The sequence below is a fragment of the Rhinichthys klamathensis genome, unplaced genomic scaffold (assembly GCF_029890125.1).
Source record: "Rhinichthys klamathensis goyatoka isolate OS25496 unplaced genomic scaffold, OSU_Roscu_1.1 h1tg000159l_1, whole genome shotgun sequence".
In the NCBI taxonomy this organism is placed as follows: Eukaryota; Metazoa; Chordata; class Actinopteri; order Cypriniformes; family Leuciscidae; genus Rhinichthys; species Rhinichthys klamathensis.
Window position 1 is genome coordinate 251081 of NW_026606693.1, and position 20618 is coordinate 271698.

General features: G+C 39.4%; 1 protein-coding gene across 12 annotated transcripts in view; it reads right to left on the reverse strand.

Moving 5' to 3' along the window:
- tenm4 (teneurin transmembrane protein 4) overlaps window positions 1–20618 on the reverse strand; it is a 239348-nt gene that overhangs the window by 55011 nt on the left and 163719 nt on the right. For all 12 annotated transcript variants that reach the window (XM_056258769.1, XM_056258767.1, XM_056258774.1 and 9 more), the window contains 6 exons: window positions 19306–19452; window positions 17036–17252; window positions 12338–12457; window positions 6839–7100; window positions 2769–3036; window positions 2536–2679 (listed from right to left, as the gene is read on the reverse strand). In XM_056258769.1, the coding sequence (XP_056114744.1) occupies window positions 2536–2679; window positions 2769–3036; window positions 6839–7100; window positions 12338–12457; window positions 17036–17252; window positions 19306–19452 (1158 nt within the window). The remainder of the gene's footprint in view (window positions 1–2535; window positions 2680–2768; window positions 3037–6838; window positions 7101–12337; window positions 12458–17035; window positions 17253–19305; window positions 19453–20618) is intronic.

The following is a 20618-nucleotide window of genomic DNA, read 5'->3' on the forward strand; positions in this document are numbered from 1 at the left end:
TAAACCTTTATTGTAAGTTGTATAAATTGTTTCTGTTTGTATGTTAGAGCAATTCACTTACTTTCCGAAAAAAAAAAAATTCACCAAAACCTGACAAATGAAAAGCAGTTGTCAGCAATTTCAGCATTTTATAATTTCACTTGAGTGCGATTCATTTTATTTCAGTAAAACACATTGGTGTGAACTTTGTGGTCGTTTTTTGGTCAAAAGTTGTACACATTTGTGGGTTTAAAAAAGAAAAGAAAAAAAAAGTTGGCAATTATTTTGGCAGCAATTCATTTCGCATGAGTTCAATTCAGTTTCTTTCAAGTCTACCAATTCAAACTATTACTGCATAAGTCTGGAGCCAAGGAGAGGCAATTAAACGGATGGCATTAAAAGAAGCTTCCGTGTAAATGAAACAGTCTCTTGGGAAAAGAGAAAGGAAGAGAGAGTTGACATTTGAAGAATTTGAGCAAATTTTACCGGAAGTCCCCATGTCGACAGCGCTGGGTTTTAGTGACAGACCAAGCTGTCACCTGCGTTCCTAACACTTGTGCTACAAGTACGCTTCATTTACTGAGATAAGTGCAGCTGTGCGCTAGCAAAAGAATACTTGACAGGAACCGAAATGCAGCAGTTTATGCAATCACTGATTTCATAGACAATTCAGCAGCAGTAGGAAAATTGACCAACTCCAATAAGGTCCTGTCATAGAAATAATGGCTTTGGCTTGCTGAGCTGGGGTTTGAAAGACAATTCATATTCAGTGATATTATCGTTTTAACTGCATTGACAATATTGGATGAGAACGTTTGAACCGAATTGAACTGTATAATGACACTACTGCAGTCTGTAGAGCTGCTTATAGCTGAATTTAATCTGTTTTATAATTGACAAACGCTGCAACATTGACAGTTATTGAACTGAACTGAAACAAAACTGAACTAAATGGAGCTGAATAATGGCACTATTATCTTCACTAGAGCTGCTTTAGCTCAAATTGAATTTGTTTCATAATTGAAGAATTTTACATTAACATTGTGATTTTGCTGTTTATTAGGGTGAAGCTGCTTTGAAACAATCTGTATTGTATGAAGCGCTATACTGTATAAATGAATGTTATAACTTATCTGAGTCCAGGGCCCAGTTTACACCTGGTATTAAAGGGATAGTTCACTTTGAAATTATTTTTTGGTATGTTTTAGCTTACCTCAAGGGTATCCAAGATGTAGGTGTCTTTGTTTCCGCAGTAGTTTCAATTTTGATATTTTTAGGTCAAACTGTTCTTGTCTGTCAGTCATATAATGCAGGTCTATGGTCACTTCCTCAAATAGCATGCACAGAGAAGTCCAAATTAAACATGATTTAATGACTCGTAAATGTAAGTACACATTGATGGCCTAAGACACGAAACAAGCGGTTTGTGTGAGAAAACGAACAGTATTTATATCGTTTTTACCTCTTGTAACGCACAGACTGAAGCACCCGCGCCCTCAGATCACTTGTTTTCTCACACAAACCGCTCGTTTCGTGTCTTAGGCCATCAATGTGTACTTACATTTACGAGTCATTAAATCATGTTTAATTTGGACTTCTCTGTGCATGCTCTTTGAGGTGGTGACCATGGACCTGCATTATATGACTGACAGACAAGAACGGTTTGACCTAAAAATATCAAAATTGAAACTACTGCGGAAACAAAGACACCTACATCTTGGATGCCCTTGAGGTAAGCTAAAACATACCAAAAATTAATTTCAAAGTGAACTATCCCTTTAAGATGTGTTTTGGTCGATCGGATCACAAATAGACGAGCGAGACACATGATAACTACCTATAACTACTTCTGTCCGGATTTCTTCGAGGGGAGGGTTTATGGCTGGGTAAATGTATGGGTTTTTTCAGATCTTTCCATCTAATGGACGAACACGATTTACATATGAACGTGCCGGAGATGACGGAAAAACACACGGAGAGCATCAGCTTCCGTATCCGCTCTGACAGACGCAAGACCTGCCGAACACAGTGAGTGTGTGTTAGAAATCAGGAATGGCAAGAGAACAATGTACTTGGTGCGTTTTTCGTCTTCAAACCAGACTTAGGTCTTCAGTCGACAAAGTTTAAATCCCGTCTGGCTAGCGCGTGTCGCATAATGTTTATTCATTAGGTCAGTAGGCGGGGAGCAGGCTGTCTTTTGAGGCTGTTAAAACACATTCGATCACATGACCGTTTACACTACGAAAGCAATCCGGTCGACTGCGTTTTCGACTACCTCTGGAAGTGGTAGAAAGTGGACAAGCTCAAAACGTTTTAGACCCCGTTTACATCTGTATTTAGTGTCGTCCAATTGTGATCGGATTTATAAAAATGCGTCTTAACACCGGGTGTAAACAGGGCCCAAATTCAAGTCGTCTTAAAACTAAGCGTTCTCGTCCTAAGCAAGCAGTGAACATTTATGAGCATTTCCAGAATGGAAAAAACTCATCAGATCTAATTAATAAGCAACCACATGTTTAAGAGCTTTTAAATATCTTTCTGTGTGTACTAACTCACCACTTTGGATGTTCAGCGCGTGATGTTTGTCCACGCTCCAGCCGCCAAGGTTGGACGCAATAGTCTCGTATCCCTGGAGGACGGCTGTCCGCTTCTCCCAGAGGATCAGATCCGGGCAGGATTCGTACTCAAAACCCACAGACACTAGCAGGAGTGAAGAGGAAACATTGCTAAGCTTGAGACTGACAACAGCCTTGAAAAATTAGACACTAACAACTTCATTCCCAACTCACCAAAAGCCTCAGACAGCCCATAAACTTTCTGGCTGTAGACGTCTGCTTTGTCCCAGACAAAGTCGTAGGAGAGGTTGGGCGCAGCTGAGAACCACTTCCTGAAGAGCCTTCCCTCGACGGCCACCATGAGGTGCACCTTCATCAGGCTGAACGGGATGGTGGAGTGGGTGAGGGTGATCCTCAGGAGGGACTTATACCCCGACGTCCGGCTGCTCAGGTAGCCCAAACGCACGTCTGTACCTGGGATCCGCACCTCCTCTTGGAGGGTCTGGGGAGAAGGTGAAAATGTTGATATTAGTTACAACAAAACAGAGCCAACAGTAACAAATCTTCTAATTTTTCTGGGAGATGCACCCTGCTGAGAAGTGTTTGCATTATTTAGCATCTCCGGTATCTACGCAAATGAGAACGAATTAATTTCTTCACAGGAGACATTTTACTATACAGTGCAAAAAAAAAATATTGGGTGAATCTATGTCATATTTTACCCTTAAAAAAAGAAGAAAAAAAGCTATTGTATTAAAAAAAGATTATATTAAATATATAGTACACTACCAGTCAAAAGTTTGGGGTCGAGAATATTTATTATGCTTTTGAATAGTCTTTTCTGCTCCCCAGGGCTGCATTTATTTGATAAAAAATACAGAAAAAACAGCAATATTGTGAAATATTATTACAATTTTAAAAAACAGTTTTTTATTTGAATATATTTTAAAATGTAATTTATTCTTGTGATTCAAAACTGAATATTTTGCATCATTACCCCAGTCTTCAGTGTCACATGATCCTTTTAGAAATCATTGCTGCTCAATAAACGTTTCTTGTTATTATCAGTCGAAAACAGCTGTGCTGCTTTTCATACTTTTTGATGAATAGAAAGTTTTAAAAAAATTGTAACATTATTCAATGCATTTACTGTGACTTCTGATTAATTTAAGGCATCACTGCTGAATAAAAGCATGCATAAATAAATAAATTAATATGAATTACATGTAAATAATGAAAAATGTTCATTACTGTAATGTGAAAAAAGTGGGGTGGGAGTAGGTGATTTGGCAGGACATAATTGTCACAATATTGCCAGATAATATTAATATATCTGAAATAAGCTAGTTTTCTAATAATAACATTTTCTAAATACAATTTCTTTTTTTTTCTCCTTTTGATTTTGGGGTTAAATGTGACCCAGGAACCTTTGAACTGCTCTGAGAGAACCACTTACTCAGTGTAACGCAATGCATACATCTAGGTCACACGGGCATCATCAACAACACCTTTGTTTCCTCATAGGAAGTCAGTTTGGAGACTCAGTGGCTCAGAGGTTTCTCATTGCTCACACACACACACAGAGCTCTCATTAACTCTCAGCGTATCGCTCCTTTATCACAGTCAGACACAGAGCCGACCAATAAACACAGCCGATCGGTACAGCGTCAATAAACACTGATAAGAAAAGCTCCTCCATAGACGTTTCTGTTTGTAAACCTGTGATAACTCTGTGTGTGGGTGTGTGTAGATGCATATGTACAGTACGTGTGTGTGTGAATAACCCACCTCAAGATTTGGGATGGGACAGATTTGTGCCGATATTAATAGCCCAGACAGCAGAATGCATGTGAGGCTGACTCATTTATCTTGTTAACCAAAGAGGACGACAAAATAATTAGGAAAGTGGCACAAAGGTATCAAAACACACACACACACACACATAAATATGTGCACATAAAAAATGGACACACTTGAACACAACGAAACTATCATACACATACTCGCACACAAAAAACCTGTCACTCAAGACCAAAACACAGATTTTTTTTTTCCAGCACCGATTGCAAAGCTCCTCCTGGACTCAGACTCAAAAAGCTTCCATGCTGCTTTCGTCTAAATGTAATTATCGTTCTTCAGAAAATGTCTGGAGTGGTAAATTGGACTGTGTATCTCTGCCCAATTACACACAGGAGATAAAATCACAGGACTGTCACCTGAGACAGAGCCTCCTCCATTCCCTTCTGATGTACATTTCCCAATACCTGCCCCTGCTGTCTATCAGAACATCATTAAGAACCAGCACTAGTCTGGAATCAATCCTGGCAAATTACCAAGTTTTTTTTTTTTTTATCTGTCTGAGACATCACTTTTGAACTGTTTGCAAGTGTCAGACTAAACCAGAATAAATCTGTTAAAAACAACATTAGACATTCAAAGTAAAATGAACACAAACAATTTCATAAAACAAGCTTTTGGCATTCACAATGCATCTCAGACATGATAAAACTAAAGCAGCACAGATCTATTCTTCCATTAGAGTAAAATGGATTATCCACAAAAAAACTAAAGAAAGTAGGGCGGAGACTGAATGTGAGCTTGAGTGGTCAATAGTGAGTCAATACAGTGATACAGTGATGACGTCAGAACCCGGTAGACTAATTTGCCGTTGGTTCCTTCGAGATTTTCCTGTGAGGTTTTATAATGGGGGTTTTCGATTTTTGTGTAAAATAAAGCCAGTGGTAAACATAACTTGACTATACTTTGACATTTTGTTCTAAAATGTAAATTGCACTGCAAGTAAAAATCCCAGTAAGAAAGGGGCGGAGTTAAAGCGGAATGAATGATTGGAGAAGCCCAGCATACGTCTATATAGAGAAAAGTCTGGCAGATCAAGTTAAGACATTTTTTATTAAGAATAACTAGGTCAAAACTATTTTTTTAATATATATATATATATATATATATATATAATACATTTATGCATGAATGAATCATTTACAAATAGACCAATAACATGCATTTAAAAATACATTAGGTCAATTTTCATTTCATGCTAACTTTAACTATGTAATGTGATGTTTAATAACTGGGATTTGAACTGGGATTTGATTGATTAAACTTAAAATTCTAATATTCATGCATTGTTAATATTACGCTGCCCCGCCCACATAGTTTTGGTTACATTAACATCAGAGGTGGGTAGTAACGAAGTACATTTACTTAGTTACATTTACTTGAGTATTTTTTTGGAAAATTTGTACTTTTAAGAGTAGATTTAATTGTGGGTACTTTTACTTTAACTCGAGTAGATTTCTAATGAAAAAAACTGTACTTTTACTTCGTTACGTTTGGCGACGTTCCTCTCGTTACTTTATTTTAATGCAATATGTTGTTAAAAGCGTAGTTTATTCTAAGCGCGCGCTCTCTCTTTTTTTCTGGGCATGAGCGATGCTCAATTCACAAATGAATCACTCTTTTGAGTTGATTCTGTTCAAAGACTTCATCAAACAAGTTGGGCAGATCTGTCTAAATCGGTTCGCGAATCAGTTTGAATGATCAACTTGAATGCGAACTCGACTTGAAAACGAATGCCTTTGCCTGCCTTATTAGACTCAGTTAACCAGTTTAAAGATGCTTTCATAAATATAGCCTACATTTAAATACATTTTGGAGAACAGACAGAAGAAGATCCGTGTATTTGATCGTTGTTTGTGTTGGGCATGACATGACTGCGAGCACATGTGAAGAGTTTTAACTCTTTCTAATCTGTGTCAATGGTTACCACCCCTTACATATGAATGCAAAACTCCATAGAGTCACTTTATTCCGACATTGTCTAATAATCCAAATGTAGTTGCATAAGTTACTATACTATACAAACCAAAGGACAGGCAATGGTTTTCAGGCTACAGATATAATACAGATATATACAGAAATAATGTTTGTCTCTTCTGTTTTTGTTGCAAAGATAGCTTATCTAATTATGATAATAATAGTCATTTAAATGAAAAAATAATATCATGTTACATATACAGTATATATATATATATATATATATATATATATATAGGCCTATGTGTTCCAAAGTAACTAGTAACTAACTACTTGAGTAGTTTTTTCATTGGATACTTTTTTACTCTTACTCAAGTAACTTTTAAGATTATTACTTTTACTTTTACTTTGAGTAAATATTTCTATAAGTACTTGTACTTTTACTTGAGTACAGTTTTTGGATACTCTACCCACCTCTGATTAACATATAAATCATACACAATATAAAAAAAAAAAAAGTTCTTCCTCACCTGAATCTCTGGAACGACGATGCCTCTCTCTTTGCAGGTCCCGGCGAACGCCGTCAGCGGGGCAGGCAGGACGATAGGCATGGGACGGGTGAAGCTGCTCAGGTCGCAGCTTGGGATGTCATTGACCTCGTGTCGCATTACAATGGTGTCCATGACGAAGAAACGTCCCCATGGCAGCCACAAGGTGTGCTCCTGAGTGATGAACGGAGCGCGCTCAAACCTCAACGCTACAGCCACGCCCCCGTTACTCACCAGGTCGAAGCTGAAACGGAGAGGACATGTTCGGTTAGACACTGCTTTTTGAGCTTTGCAATTGTGTTTATCACAATCTGGGTTGGAAACCATATGGTTGTAGGTTCAAGCCCCACACCATTGTCCCATTGTCTCTCTCACTAATGCATTCATATGCATGTAACCTTTGCATGACATCTGGACATGACATCTTAGATCTGTATCTGATTTAGAACGAGCAGAAATCTGTGAGAAACATAAACGACCCAAAGACAAAATAACTGATAAAAATAAGCAGTTACAGTATCAGGGTTCTCAAGTCTCACGCATTGGCCGTGAGACACACGCAATTCAACCAGTTCACACGCTCACACGCCACACCGTGTATTTCTCACGCTGAAAAGGCAATGCCAACCAAGTTGTCCTGCAAGCTTTATATATAACGTTGTATACGAGGTGCATGCACACAAAGATAAGTTTCCTGCCGCCAGCGCGTCCGCATCTCGGCCAGATTGCGTTCGTTACTAGGCAACTACGCGCGAAGTCCGCGAACACACACGGAAGTTCGGCCACCGCGACATCGCGCGAACACACGTCGTGATGGAGAAAGTAAGTTGGAAGAAAGCTCGCCTAACATTTTTAGACTAGAAGTTCTAGAACATTTAATATATAGCCCATCGTTTACATTATTGATGCAGTCAAAAAATCTACAACTGCTTTGCAACCAGGCCAAAAGCTTTGCCTCAGTTTGGCTGAGGAAATGTTATTGGGTATGGGAAGGAATGAAGATGTATTTCTTCAGTTTATTTTGAATTCTATATTATACTGTATTAATAGTATTTCTAGTTAGGCTACATTAAGGCTAAAGCAGAGTGCTCTTGGTAATATTGTATATCCTGTCAAAACATACATTAGCCTAATCATTGCCATTGCATTTGTATTTTTCAAAGATGTCAGGGAAAAATGCAAAAATATTTGTTTTTCCAAACATTTTGGAGCAATTTGTTATATATTTGTAGCCTAATTTTGAAATATAACATTAAAGAGTAGGCCTATATTTGATGTGATGAATTGCTCTGTCATTTATCAGATTTACCAATTGTTATAATTTCAATTTTTGCTGGTTAATTATGAACAATGGGTAAAATTGGGGGCGGGGCTAGGCGGGGGCGGGGCTCCATTTAGGCTCCTCCCCTAACCGCATGTGATCTCACTCCAAGCTTTTAATAAAACTTGAGAACCCTGCAGTATGTAGGAGGAATAGCCTTGTGGGCAGCACTGTGTCATATGCCATAGCTGTGCACAAGGCAACCCGTGTTCTGAGTCTCAGCTCGAGGTTCAGGCTCATTTGTTCATTAATGACATCATCAGCGACTAGTCGACATTGACTCGACTTCAATCACATAAATGTTGTTCAACCCCAACAGGAAAGCACACAGCAGAAGTGCTCTTCCACAAAAAATTGATTAAAAAGTGATTAAAAAAGTTACAATACTGCTTATAATTCACAGCTTATGAAAAAAAAAATAGTTAAATGTTTATTATAGGTGTGCTGTTAGTGTGGTTTTTTTTGTGAATTGCATTGAAGCCAATTAGTGTTTGAACCCAAATTATCCAAATGTCTAACCTTATACAAGGAAAAGGTCACTCTATCATTGTTCTAATGAAAGAGCTTTTAATATTTCGGTGTCCTATTATTTTAACATAAACATTAATCGTTTACAAGTTGCCCTGTACTATACTTATCACATCGTAATTCTCTATGACTGCTTATCTCTTGAATAAAACGCATCAGATTTTAATAGAGTGGATCTGATTCATTAAGTGCAGTTCTTTGCTTAAGTACGCCTTAAAAATGGCGTTTTGATTTCCCATTCAATAAAATTACAATGCAATTTCATTCTCTCACAATACCATTTACTACCATTTTAATCAACATTATTCGCCGTTTCTCTGCACTGCCATTAAACCCAGACTTAATAAAGGTTGTAATTCATTATGTTTCTCCAAATTACAGGATTCAATTGAAAAGGACTCGGCTTCAGTTAGTGGGGACGGTTTTTATCTGGCAGCTACACAATGTGACTGGAATACAATGAACTATTGGCTCGGCCTAATACACTGTGCTTTTGAATTTGCATTAATAAAATCAGCATGAATGAGTGGTGTCGTTATTCTCTTTTGAGGAATGAACTGGCAAGATTCCTTTGCCGCTGCAGTAGCCGTGCGTACGCCGGCGAGCGTCTTTTGTTGTGTGGTGGAACGGTGCGCTTTGATAAAGGAGGTGAGAGGGGAAATGACATTTAAGGGAAGGGTAAAGGATTATTGATCTGAGCTGTCTGCGCTAACATAACTTTACAACAACGCTACAATGGCAGCACGCGCTCTGCATATAGAGTTGCTCTGATCAGAGAGCTCTGTTGTTGACACCGCTAAACAGAAACGAAGCGGGACGCTATATGCTTGTTGGCTAGCGTGTATGCGACTTGCTAGGTGACTGATTGTGTTCAAATCCAGAATGCTACTCTGATCTTCTCTTTTGTGTATAGTCATGAGGAGAAACACACCTTTACAACACGCTCTGGTAGACATGAAAGCACAAATGCACTCTACTGCCAAAAACGCCTACAACGCAAACAGCCGATTAGCAATACGTGATATGTGGACGCGTAGAATGCTCTGTACACGGTGTCTTTGTTCTCGAGGTTGGCATAGATGCGGTGTGCATCTGTAGTCACACCTCAAGCTGCTTGAACATTAATTCAACTACATATCCCAATGGGCCATTCACTGAGCTTTCATTGGCACGGCTGATAAACAAAGGTCTGCTTTGCCCTTGTTGTCGTGCCCTTGCTAAAATGTGAGCATTTGTCTGTGCGCTGTGGGAGTTTGAACTGAGCGTGTTTGTTGGGAAGTGTCTGCGAGAGAGAGAGCGCGTGTGTGTTTTTATGCAGCCGTAGAGCTGACGCTAATCTGCAGTAAAAGCTAGCCAGCTAGTCACGTGCTGAGAGACGCGCTCAAACATATATAACCATGACACGGGCACACTGCCCTAAAGGCTGCCATGCCAATCGATGAGCGATTCACAGGCCTGTTATCAATCACACAAGCACATCAGGCATGGGTGACACACTTTATTAGTGCATTCAGCCTTTCAGTGCACACTTTGAGGCGACGCAGTGTTAACCCAAAGGGGTTTGTCAGATCGATGGGTTAGACCCCAAAAAGGTTGAAGATACACAGTTTTAGTCCTCTGAACTGAAGGCTGTTCACACAGCAGCAGAGTCCTGGGTGCTAAATACAATTACATTCACACACAAATTTGTTATAAACGAGAATGTTATAAACAACCGTGTTAGCGGAACAGAAACACTGACCAGAAATACCCTTATGAAAATAAACCATGGTTTTACAAAAAAAATTTAAAAATAAAAACCTTGGTTATTATAGTTAAACCATGGTAACAACAATTAACCATAGTTTAACCATGGTATTTGTAGTAAAACTGTGGTTATTCAAATGGTAATCAATCAACCAAAAAAAAAAAATGGTTACTACACTTTTACTATAATAAACCCATGGTTAATTTATACTGTGGAGCTTCACTTCAGCTAATTATTAATATTGACAGGATGTACATATATTTACGTAAAAAATCGCATTATATAACCTAAGACATACATTTTAAGCTCTAAATTTATTCTGTTAGCTTACATGCTAACCCGTTAACCTAGTACCTTTGCATACCACTAGCTGATTAGCCCGACTGATCAACCTATTAGCTTAGCATACTATTGGCAATTAACCAGTTAACTAGTTGACCTGTTAGCTGACTTCAATACTAATATTAATTTGTACCATTTATAATTTGTACAGTAGCTACCACTAAACCAGCTAACAGGGAATGTTCTCAGAATTTTGTTGGTAATATTTTACAATAATGTTCCATTAGTTAAGGTTAATCTATGTTAACATGAATAAAAATACAACTGTTCATTGTTAGTTCAGGTTCATTAAATAATGTAAACATACAACCTTTGATTTAAATCATGTAAATGTTGAGATTAACATTAACAGATTAATAAATGGTTTAGAAATATGTTTCATTGTTAGTTCATGTTAACTGATGTAGTTTACTAATGTTAACAAATGAAACCTTACTGTAAAGTGTTACATATTTGGTCTAAGGTTCTCTCAAGTTGTGAACAATCACTTTTCCAGTAAAAACAATATATATATATATATATATATATATATATATATATATATATATATATATATATATATATATATATATATATATATATATATATATATATACGTTTTTTAAACATTAGTACTTACTACTTGTTTCAGATGGTTCAGAGAACATTCAAAAGTAACATTCCCATGAAAAAAACCTTGAAAATGTGTTGAAACGTTTTGAAATTTAATTTAGCAAAACATTCTTTGAACATATTTTTGTTTGCTGGAAAATCTCCACACATTGAATCTCGCACTACACCGGTGTCACTTCCACTACATAATAATCATGTGACATCTTTTAAGTCTATCGCCTATAGCTCAGTGGTTCTTGATGACGTGACACAGCATTCAGCTCTCTCCTTCGGGGAAACAGGGTTGCGTAAGTGACTCTCAATACATCAAGTCAGATGTATAATGGATGGCTTTTAGGATTTCCAGAGTCTGACTTCAGGCTGAATTTTGTATTACATGAATATTCACTGCATGTTACTTGGTCAATCCGACTCTAGCGCTTGGTAGAGTAGCAGAGGGACCTCTTTGGAAGTGAAGAAAGAAGTAATTTAAAAAAGCAAAGGCACCAGGATAGTGCAAAAAACACAATCAAACAAAATCATTTAAGACAGCTTTCCCATTTTAAAGCAAGCAAACAGGTGCATTGGTGATTTCATGCCATACTGAGTCTGTTCTTGCAGGGCTTGATGGGCTGTTGTGGGAGGGAGACCATGTGTTTACGAGCAAAGAGAGGGAAAAAATAGAGAGAGTCAGGGAGATGGAAGTTTTTTTTTTATGGCTACAAAAAGCACCATCCAAGCAAACAGGCCAAATGCGCAATGGTGTGCTGGGGATAAAACCTCCAGCACATTATACAACATTCTGCCATACAGAAAGCAGTTCGAGTGCACAGATGTGGGCTAAAGGTGCATGTTTAATGATGGTGACATAAAAAAATCCAATTTGAATATACGTCACTTTAATTGCTAGCCCACATCTTTAAATACCATTTCATCATATGTTGCAACTTACCTGCCATCCTGTCTGGTGATGGTATACCCATTGGCTGGTTTGTTAATGAAGCTGATATTTACACCGACCAGAGGAGTCCCATCTGAAGTCACCACTTGTCCCCGGATAACACAGGCATGACTGCGGGGTTTAAAAAAAAGGAAAATCATAAGTGTTGTGTTACAATGTAGAAAAGCATCAGATGCTATTTGTAAACACATATAATAAATTAAACGAATCCAACAGCTCTGAGGAAACCTCAGCGGGATTTTCTGTCTGAGATGCAATAGATTACATACAAAAAAATGGGATAGTGTTTGTGTCATTCCTGCTGTTTGAGAGAACAATGGTAGGAGTGCTTTCAGTCACAGCAGATATCTGGGCTTAAAACTGCCTCTATCTGATGTTATCTGTCTGCCTCAGGAGCTCCGACTTACTGATCGATATGAAAAAGTCAAACACAGTTTCTTAAAATCCTAAACAAGTGCAAAACAACTCCCTGCTAGACACGACTTATGACTCACGGTGTTAGAGATTTTTAATCAGGCGTCATGCTGGATTAAGAATGACAACAACAAAAAAAAAGTGAAAAACAAAATATATAAAAAAAATAAAAGAGCTGTACATTTTTGTAGTCTATTCATATTCATATATGATAACTGAATAATTTATTTTATTGATACATGCAATCAGGGTTTGATATTAACTTTTTTTGCTCACCAGCCTATGTGGCTAGTGGTTTTCCAAAGTTACTAGCCATTTAGCATTTTACTGGCCACAAATTTGACCAATACCAAAGGGGAAAAACTGCCATATAGATATTTTTTATGTTATCACATAATTTGACAGCAGATATATTAGGCTGTTGTCACTTTAAGACCTGACGCATGGATCCGATTCCATTATATTGTTACACATGCGTTTTCTTTTTCAACTGTTTACATTCACTTAAAACATAACTGACTGTTTACGTTGTGAATACTTGCCAAGGCCGACATTTTGTCATTTTTTTCTGACATTTTTATTTGACTATTTAAGCGCAATAAGCAGCGAAAAAGAACTCAATTTAGTCCTGAGAGACGGCTTTATGTGCACGCACCCTTCTGTGTAAGCACAAAATCTGCTGGAATGAGTAAAATTACAATCCCACGCCAAAATTTAAGCCCGGAGCAAATGAAACGAGAGAGTGAGGCGAGGCGTTTCTTGCTGTCGGAGAGATCTTGAGAGAGCGAGAACGCACAGCTGGTATCGTGTATCTATTCTCCCTGGGAAATGAGTTTCGGAAGAGTTTCAGATATTTTAGTATTGATATGTATTGGAAAATCAATATTTTTGACACTATATTGCACTTAGTTTAGTTCAGATGGCTTTTTTAAAAAGGCCGCAATCGAAAAATGTATATATTATATACAAAATTCAACCCGCCAAAGTGGCTAGTTGGAGTGACTGTGTTACACGCCACTGCTAAATTTGATTAAATAATTGGCAAATTGTTGAAATTAGGATAGAAATGTAGATTTAAATATGATATTAAAGTATTTTAACATCTAAAAAAGTACACACATCAGCTAGTTTGAAGAAAAAAAAAGAATTTGAGCAAAATAAATTACACATTGGGGCTGTTTCTACGAAAGTATTAGGCATTAAACAAGTGCCAGGTAGCGGAACAATTAACATGGCGTGTAAGAGGCTGGCCCCTTCCTGTCCTTACTGCAGGCAAGATCACAGACCCAACAATATCCCTGTCCCAGGGAGGCTAACTTTATGCTAATTTAAGCAGCCTCTCACCTTCAGCAGTCCTTGGCTCAGCTCTGCGTCCCTGTAAACAAAGCTAGCAGAGATAGCGCACAAGTGCACAGCCCCGCCGCAATGTCTATTATCAGACTGCGAGCGAACTCATGTAGAATAGAAAAGAGAGTGGGAGTGACAAAGAAAGATCACTAAATAAAAGGGTGGAGAGACAGAAAAAGAGAAAGAGAGAGATATGTGTAAAGCTTTTGTCTATCTACAACATTGCTCAAGGTGACAGTTTGATTTAGAGTATTCTCATTCAGAAGGGGCAGCGACGCAAGTTTTCACAGGGTGCACTGAGTGGAACTGTCGGCTCTGAGCCACGGCGAAATATGCTGAGCTGATTCACCAACTCCACGACAAATTATTTAAATATTGACATTAAACAGATCCGAAGAAGATAAAGGAGAAAGGAGGAACAGTGAAGAGGTCTAGACAAAAAGTCTAAAGTTCATTTATTCAGCAAACCCCCATCTCAAGCAAGACTGGAATGGCAGAGAAACGGGCAAGTAGTAAACAACAGACATTTCACCTTCTGTAGACCATCAGCACGGCATTGACAACTGTGTAATTTTAGAGTATAGAAGCAAATTGTAGGCCACGTCTGCCTTGATATTAGAAAAGACATTGTAAATAACAATGAAAGAAAGCATGCTAAATTCTCCCGAGAGGCAGCGTCTGGGAGCACTATAAACCTTTTTTTTTTTTTTTTTTACATGCACAGTGGTCTGAATGCCATGTTTTTAGCAAAGACTAAAAACAGCTAATGGACTAAATTAGTGTTTGCAATCCACTTTGTGTTCAAGCTAAATTATTAAATAATACTTACAGAAAGCTTCTTTACCACTGTAATGCTAACTATTTTATTTGCATGTGTAAAACTAGCCACTACGGTCACTGTCAGGACATTGCTAAGCATTAGCAACAATGCAAAAGCACAATTTAGCATCACTGGTACCAATTGCTGTCAATCCACCTACTGTCTTTGTTCCTGTAAACAACCATGGAATAAGGCCTTAGCGAGCACTGCTAATTACTTAAACAACTTCATAAGAGGGGCTAAATATAAATATGCACCCTCTCTTAAATTACATCTGTACAGCAGTATTCTTCCCTTTCTCAGAAACTGCAACATGTTCTAAATGGAGAGAAATAATGGGCTATATCAGACCACCCCCCTCCACCATCTCCACACGATAGTAAAAGGGGCTAAGTACACTCAGATGCAGCAAGCAAACAACTTGACCCAAGTGCATCTCCAGCCATGCACATTTATTCTTTTGTAGGATCCAGATGACAGAGCACGTGCTGTAAAGGCTAAAAAATATTGGAAGAACATTCAGAGAGTTTCAGAAAGGTGAGTCTTGTAAAACAGGGATGATCGGTGACTTTGATCATTCCCATCCTTGTTGCTTTCTTGTGGTCAGATATGTCAGAAGTCCATTTTGACATGTCTCCTAGCATGCAGAGGTGGTTGTGAAATCAATAAAAAGGCCTGATCAGGTGATGGCAAGGGGCTCTTTTAGACCGACTGTGGCTGTGTCTAAAAGGTCCATCTGGGCTGCTGTCAGCCTCTCTCATATCTGTCAGTAAGCAGAGGAACGAAGAGGTAATAAATAATATATCAGCCCTGATATTTTTAGGTGAATCGAGGTCTCCGATCTTGCGGCTGGTGACCGACTTCTAAAGCTTTTATTTATTTATGCCTCTTTTTTCTTCTTCTTGGGAGATGATGGTGACGAAGGGTAGGCCGAGACCCTCATCTTGAAATAATGAAGAGGGTATCGGGAGACTCCCTACCGAGCGTTGCAAAAATGTCACCTTGGGAAAATGTCACACAGTATTACAAGAGCATTTCATGAATACTGTCGGACATGTCCACAAAAGGCGATATCAAACAAAGTCCAATGTTTCATCTTTGCATGAGGTTATGCGCATTGGACACTCTGACACAAGTTGATTGAGGGCAGCGTGATTTATGCAACAGAAGAACGTCTGGCAGATAGGACAGAGGAAATGAGTGCATGAAGGAGAGCACTGGACAGCTTTGAAGTGATCAGAGTCTCATTAGGATAGCGCAGATTAGACAAAGGGAGTTCGAACTTGCCAGAGGCTCAGTCATTCACGCAAAGCAAAAGGCCATTCGGTCCAGAGTCTGAGCTGAACTGTGGGAAATGGCCATTTAAGAGATGCAAAAACAACACCCTGCTCACTAGAGCCCAGGGAAGGACTGCTCACTGGTCCAAAGAAATTTCCATTCGAGTTTAAAGCCTAAAAACAGAAGGCTGTGAATCGAAGACCTCTTTGGCACATTATGCCTTGTAGAGACAAGAATCAAAACGTCAACGCACCCTGGGCAACACCATTAGAGACATTCTCCGTGGAGAGCTCAAAAAGATGCTCATTTGCTTGTTACGTTTTCATTTTTTTGCCTTTGAAATGTCAGCTCTGCTTTCATGAAAGGAAATGCGGGGATACTCTACGAGATTTCAAAGGAGCACAACTTTTCCCCAAGTCTCTAGTAACATCTTGTGTGCTCATTTCAATTGAGAGCAGAAAGAAAGAGAGGAACGAGACCAGTGCATGTGTGGGATGCAAATGCAAAAGTGGCGTTCACTCTAGGTATTGTTTACAGATAAAAAGGGAATGCCACAAAATGGAGGCAAAAGATGAGAAGTCACATGGGACAACACAGTGACAGCACTGTTCTCTCATATGAAACATCTTTGGGCACCTTGGGATGAGCCCCATGCCCTGTTTGTTTACAGGAACAAGCGCAGTAGATGGATTGACAGCATCTGCTTATAGTCACTGATTGATCTAAATATTACCACTACAGTGGATTGAGATTTGGGATAAGTATGGAAAAGAGAACTTTAACTGCAAGAAACTGTGAAAAATTGTGAACATTACTACTGAAACACTTACATGCCATCGAAGGGGTTGGTGCCAGGGACGACGTGGGTGCTGTCCCGGCCCACCAGGAAGCGGACACGCTGGTAGAAGGACTGCAGGGTTCTTAGACTGGAAGAGATCTGCGTTTCTTGGATGATGTCCAGTGGATCAGGAGAGCCCATACACAGAGCGGTAGCATGACATGATGCCTGCAAACAGCAGTCTGGGTCCATGCAGTCTGTCAACCCATCTGATGGAGAGAGGACAGGGTGGAGAGGTTTTAATCTTCAATATGGGTAATGTAGTGTCAGAAACCAGATTCCATGAACCAGATTCAATGCACAAAAAATACTTATTTTGGTGTAAATGAAAATGTATTTATCTGCTTGTAAACTGCCTTCACTTAAAATGGTGGCTGGTTTTACTTTTTTTTTCTAGCAGGACAAAGCTTGTTTAGGTGGTTGATCTGATGGACAACCATCTTGTGAACTTGGTTTCCTATGGTGAATCATCTTCGTCAAGTTGGTCAGATGTGGTAGACCCCCTTGTTCAAGGTGCCATGCTTACAGATTCACTCACAGTAGGGTCATTAAGGCTAATCAGACACAAATCAAACCAAGGCACCTTCCTACAGTGGGCACCAATGAATGTTACAGAAACCAGCTAAATCAGGTATGACCTGGTTACCAGAAGAGAAATGTATGCTTATTTTGTCCAAGCTAACGTCATTTCCCCTAGGTTGATATCTTTAAAGGAGAGGAAAAAGATTTCATCATCCCAAGACGAACTCGGTCAATCCGATCTCAAAAAGTTCTAAGAAATAACTGCCTATGTTGGATGGCTTTCTATGCCCTACAGCTGCGTTACAGCAGTAAGTTAGAACTAGTCTTGCTTCTTATTTCCTTCATGTTTTTTTCTTTCCAACAGTTTTCACACCTCTACAGGCAACCCAGCCTCTCCCTCCTGTAATTCAGCTGAAATAATTCAGGACTTCAGGCCACGCTGAGAGGAACCCTTTAATGTGCTGAAGTGGGTCATCCCTTATTCTGTAATATCTCTCTCTCTTCCTCTATCTCTCTACTTTGTGGAACCTCTTTGACCAGATGGGCAAGATTATAAAAATATCGTCTCTCCTGGTGGAAGCATCACTGCTTGTTTCAGACGTCAATCGAACTGCCAATCGACTGCTTTACTACTAGGATATGTGTTAGCACTTTCTGAATGGTATTCTATGGCTTATCGTCATTTTAGTTGTGTGTATGTATTTTTGGTATCTTCTTCTGGGCTGGATACTCTCACAATCTGTTTTTCCTGTCAATCTCTAAAAAGTGATTATTTAGGATTGTAACAAAAACACCACCAGGCCTGTAGCTACATCAAATTATAGTCAGTGCTAAAAAGTAGAGTATGGCAACTATAGCAGAAGCATGATATGTAATCTCCCTGAAGATTGTGTACCGTTGATTTAGAGGCTTGGCAGGAGGTTGGTTCTAAGCTGATGCTTGCTGGGAAATGGTGGTTAGATAATGTGGACTTGGTATGTCTATCTGTTAGCTTGGGGAACTTGAAGCCTATGATTTTTACTAAAACAACTCACTCTTATACAAAAGCTTCATGCATCCACAGGAAAGGTCTGATAACTTCCAGAGCTATTTAAAGAGCTACATTCTTTTAGCTGAATAAAGGTGCTCAAGATCTTAGTGTTTTCAGTGACATACTGATAACAGTACATGTGTAACCGGTCCTACTCGACCCTTTCCGAGCGGATTTGAATTGGGGTCTTCGGCGTGGGAGGCGGGCGCACTAACAAGGACTATAAAGACCGCAACCTTCAGCGTCAGTCGCTAGCGCACCTCTTGAGGCCAGGGGAGTGAGGCTTACATGCACAGCTCTTACTGGCCTACGCTACACTCACCCTCGCTAAACCTCACTCCCATCCGAGTCAATGGCACCAAATGTAACCGGTCCTACTTGACCCGCTCCGAGCAGGATTCGAACTTGCATCTTCGGCGTGGGAGGGGGCCCGCTAAAAAGACCACAGCTTCTAGCGTCAGTCGCTAGTGTGCCTCTTGAGACCAGGGGAGGGATGTTTACATGCATAGTACTTACTGGCCTAAGTTACACAGGCATAATAAACAACTACAGAAGGGAAGGGAAGGGAAGGGAAGGGAAGGGAAGGGAAGGGAAGGGAAGGGAAGGGAAGGGAAGGGAAGGGAAGGGAAGGGAAGGGAAGGGAAGGGAAGGGAAGGGAAGAGTAAATCTTCATAATGAATGTCAAGGCAGACATGTTGTTTGTGTTGTACCTCCGTCATTGTCCTTGCTGTCACTGCAGGCTGTCTCCATTGATGTGTCGCAGCCTGCTCCCCGCCAGCCCAGCTGACAAACGCAGTACCAGCCATTATTACCCAGTGTGCATCTGCCGTTACCATTGCACAGACCAGGACAGCCCTCTGTGCACACAAAAGCAAAGCAGACACATTAGAAAGGGCACTTTTTACTAAAACAAATATTGCACTATAACAGACAAACCGTTGCAAATGCCTAGTTACTCTATCCAAGATGAAAAAGTTTAAATGAAGGGCTGTGGGTCAAAAGAGTGCTTCAGTAATAACAGTGATAACTTCAGGTGATTAACTGATACACCGTTTTAAGCCCTTATATCCTATAGAGGCAGACTCATACTGCAGAGCTCAGCCAGATCAATACATTCTCATTAGTGTTGTACAATAGATGCAGAACTCAGCTTTAAAGAGAAAGAGAGAGGAAAAGAGAGAGCAAGAAAGAGAAGCAAGACAATGAGACAACAAAGGTAGAAGCAAAATCTAACCCAGAAAAAACATTATCATAACCAGATAAACAGCAATATGTATAATCACAGTATTTCTTGGGAAATAACACTAACGACCTTAGCTTTTAGATAGTAGACTAATCTTAAATTTGAAAACCACAAGCTCCAGGTAAAAAACAGAACCATATTCTGTTTTATACCTATAATGTAGAATGTCATGACACATTTGGAAATAGGATTTCACAGGGCTGCGCTTGAACAGGGAGGTTAATGCTGACAGGATGTTGATGGAACAGGTGGGCACACAGTCCTACAGACACAGTATGCTCAATTCGACAGCGTAAAAAGTCTGTCATTGTCATCTGTTTCCTCTTCCCCTCCCTACCCCTTATCAGCTACCTGTCCAATTCTATTTCCTAAGATGAAAACACAGACGAAAGGCGAGGAACCCTACGCCATCGAAATGTAAAATTCTGACATGCTTTTTACGAGCCAAGAGCCGCTCTCCAAGATGTCTGAGCTGACCTATTTTGTCAGCGACAGTTAGCACAGCCACTGCTCGAATATCATAGAGACTAAAAGAAGGGAGAGAGTGAGAGTGGGAGTTTGTATAGAGAAAGAAAGGTGGTGGATGCCTGATAAGAAGGGAAATCTGAGATGCCTCTAAAAGCCATGATCATTTCTAAAGATGGCTCAATGCATAATGGCATGCAGTGTTTTCATCCAGGCTTTGTGCATCATGTGCTCAATGTTCCAAGACAGCTGTGCTTCAATAACTGATATATGTAGCACATTTAGTATCATCTAAAGCAAGAAAAAATAAATAAT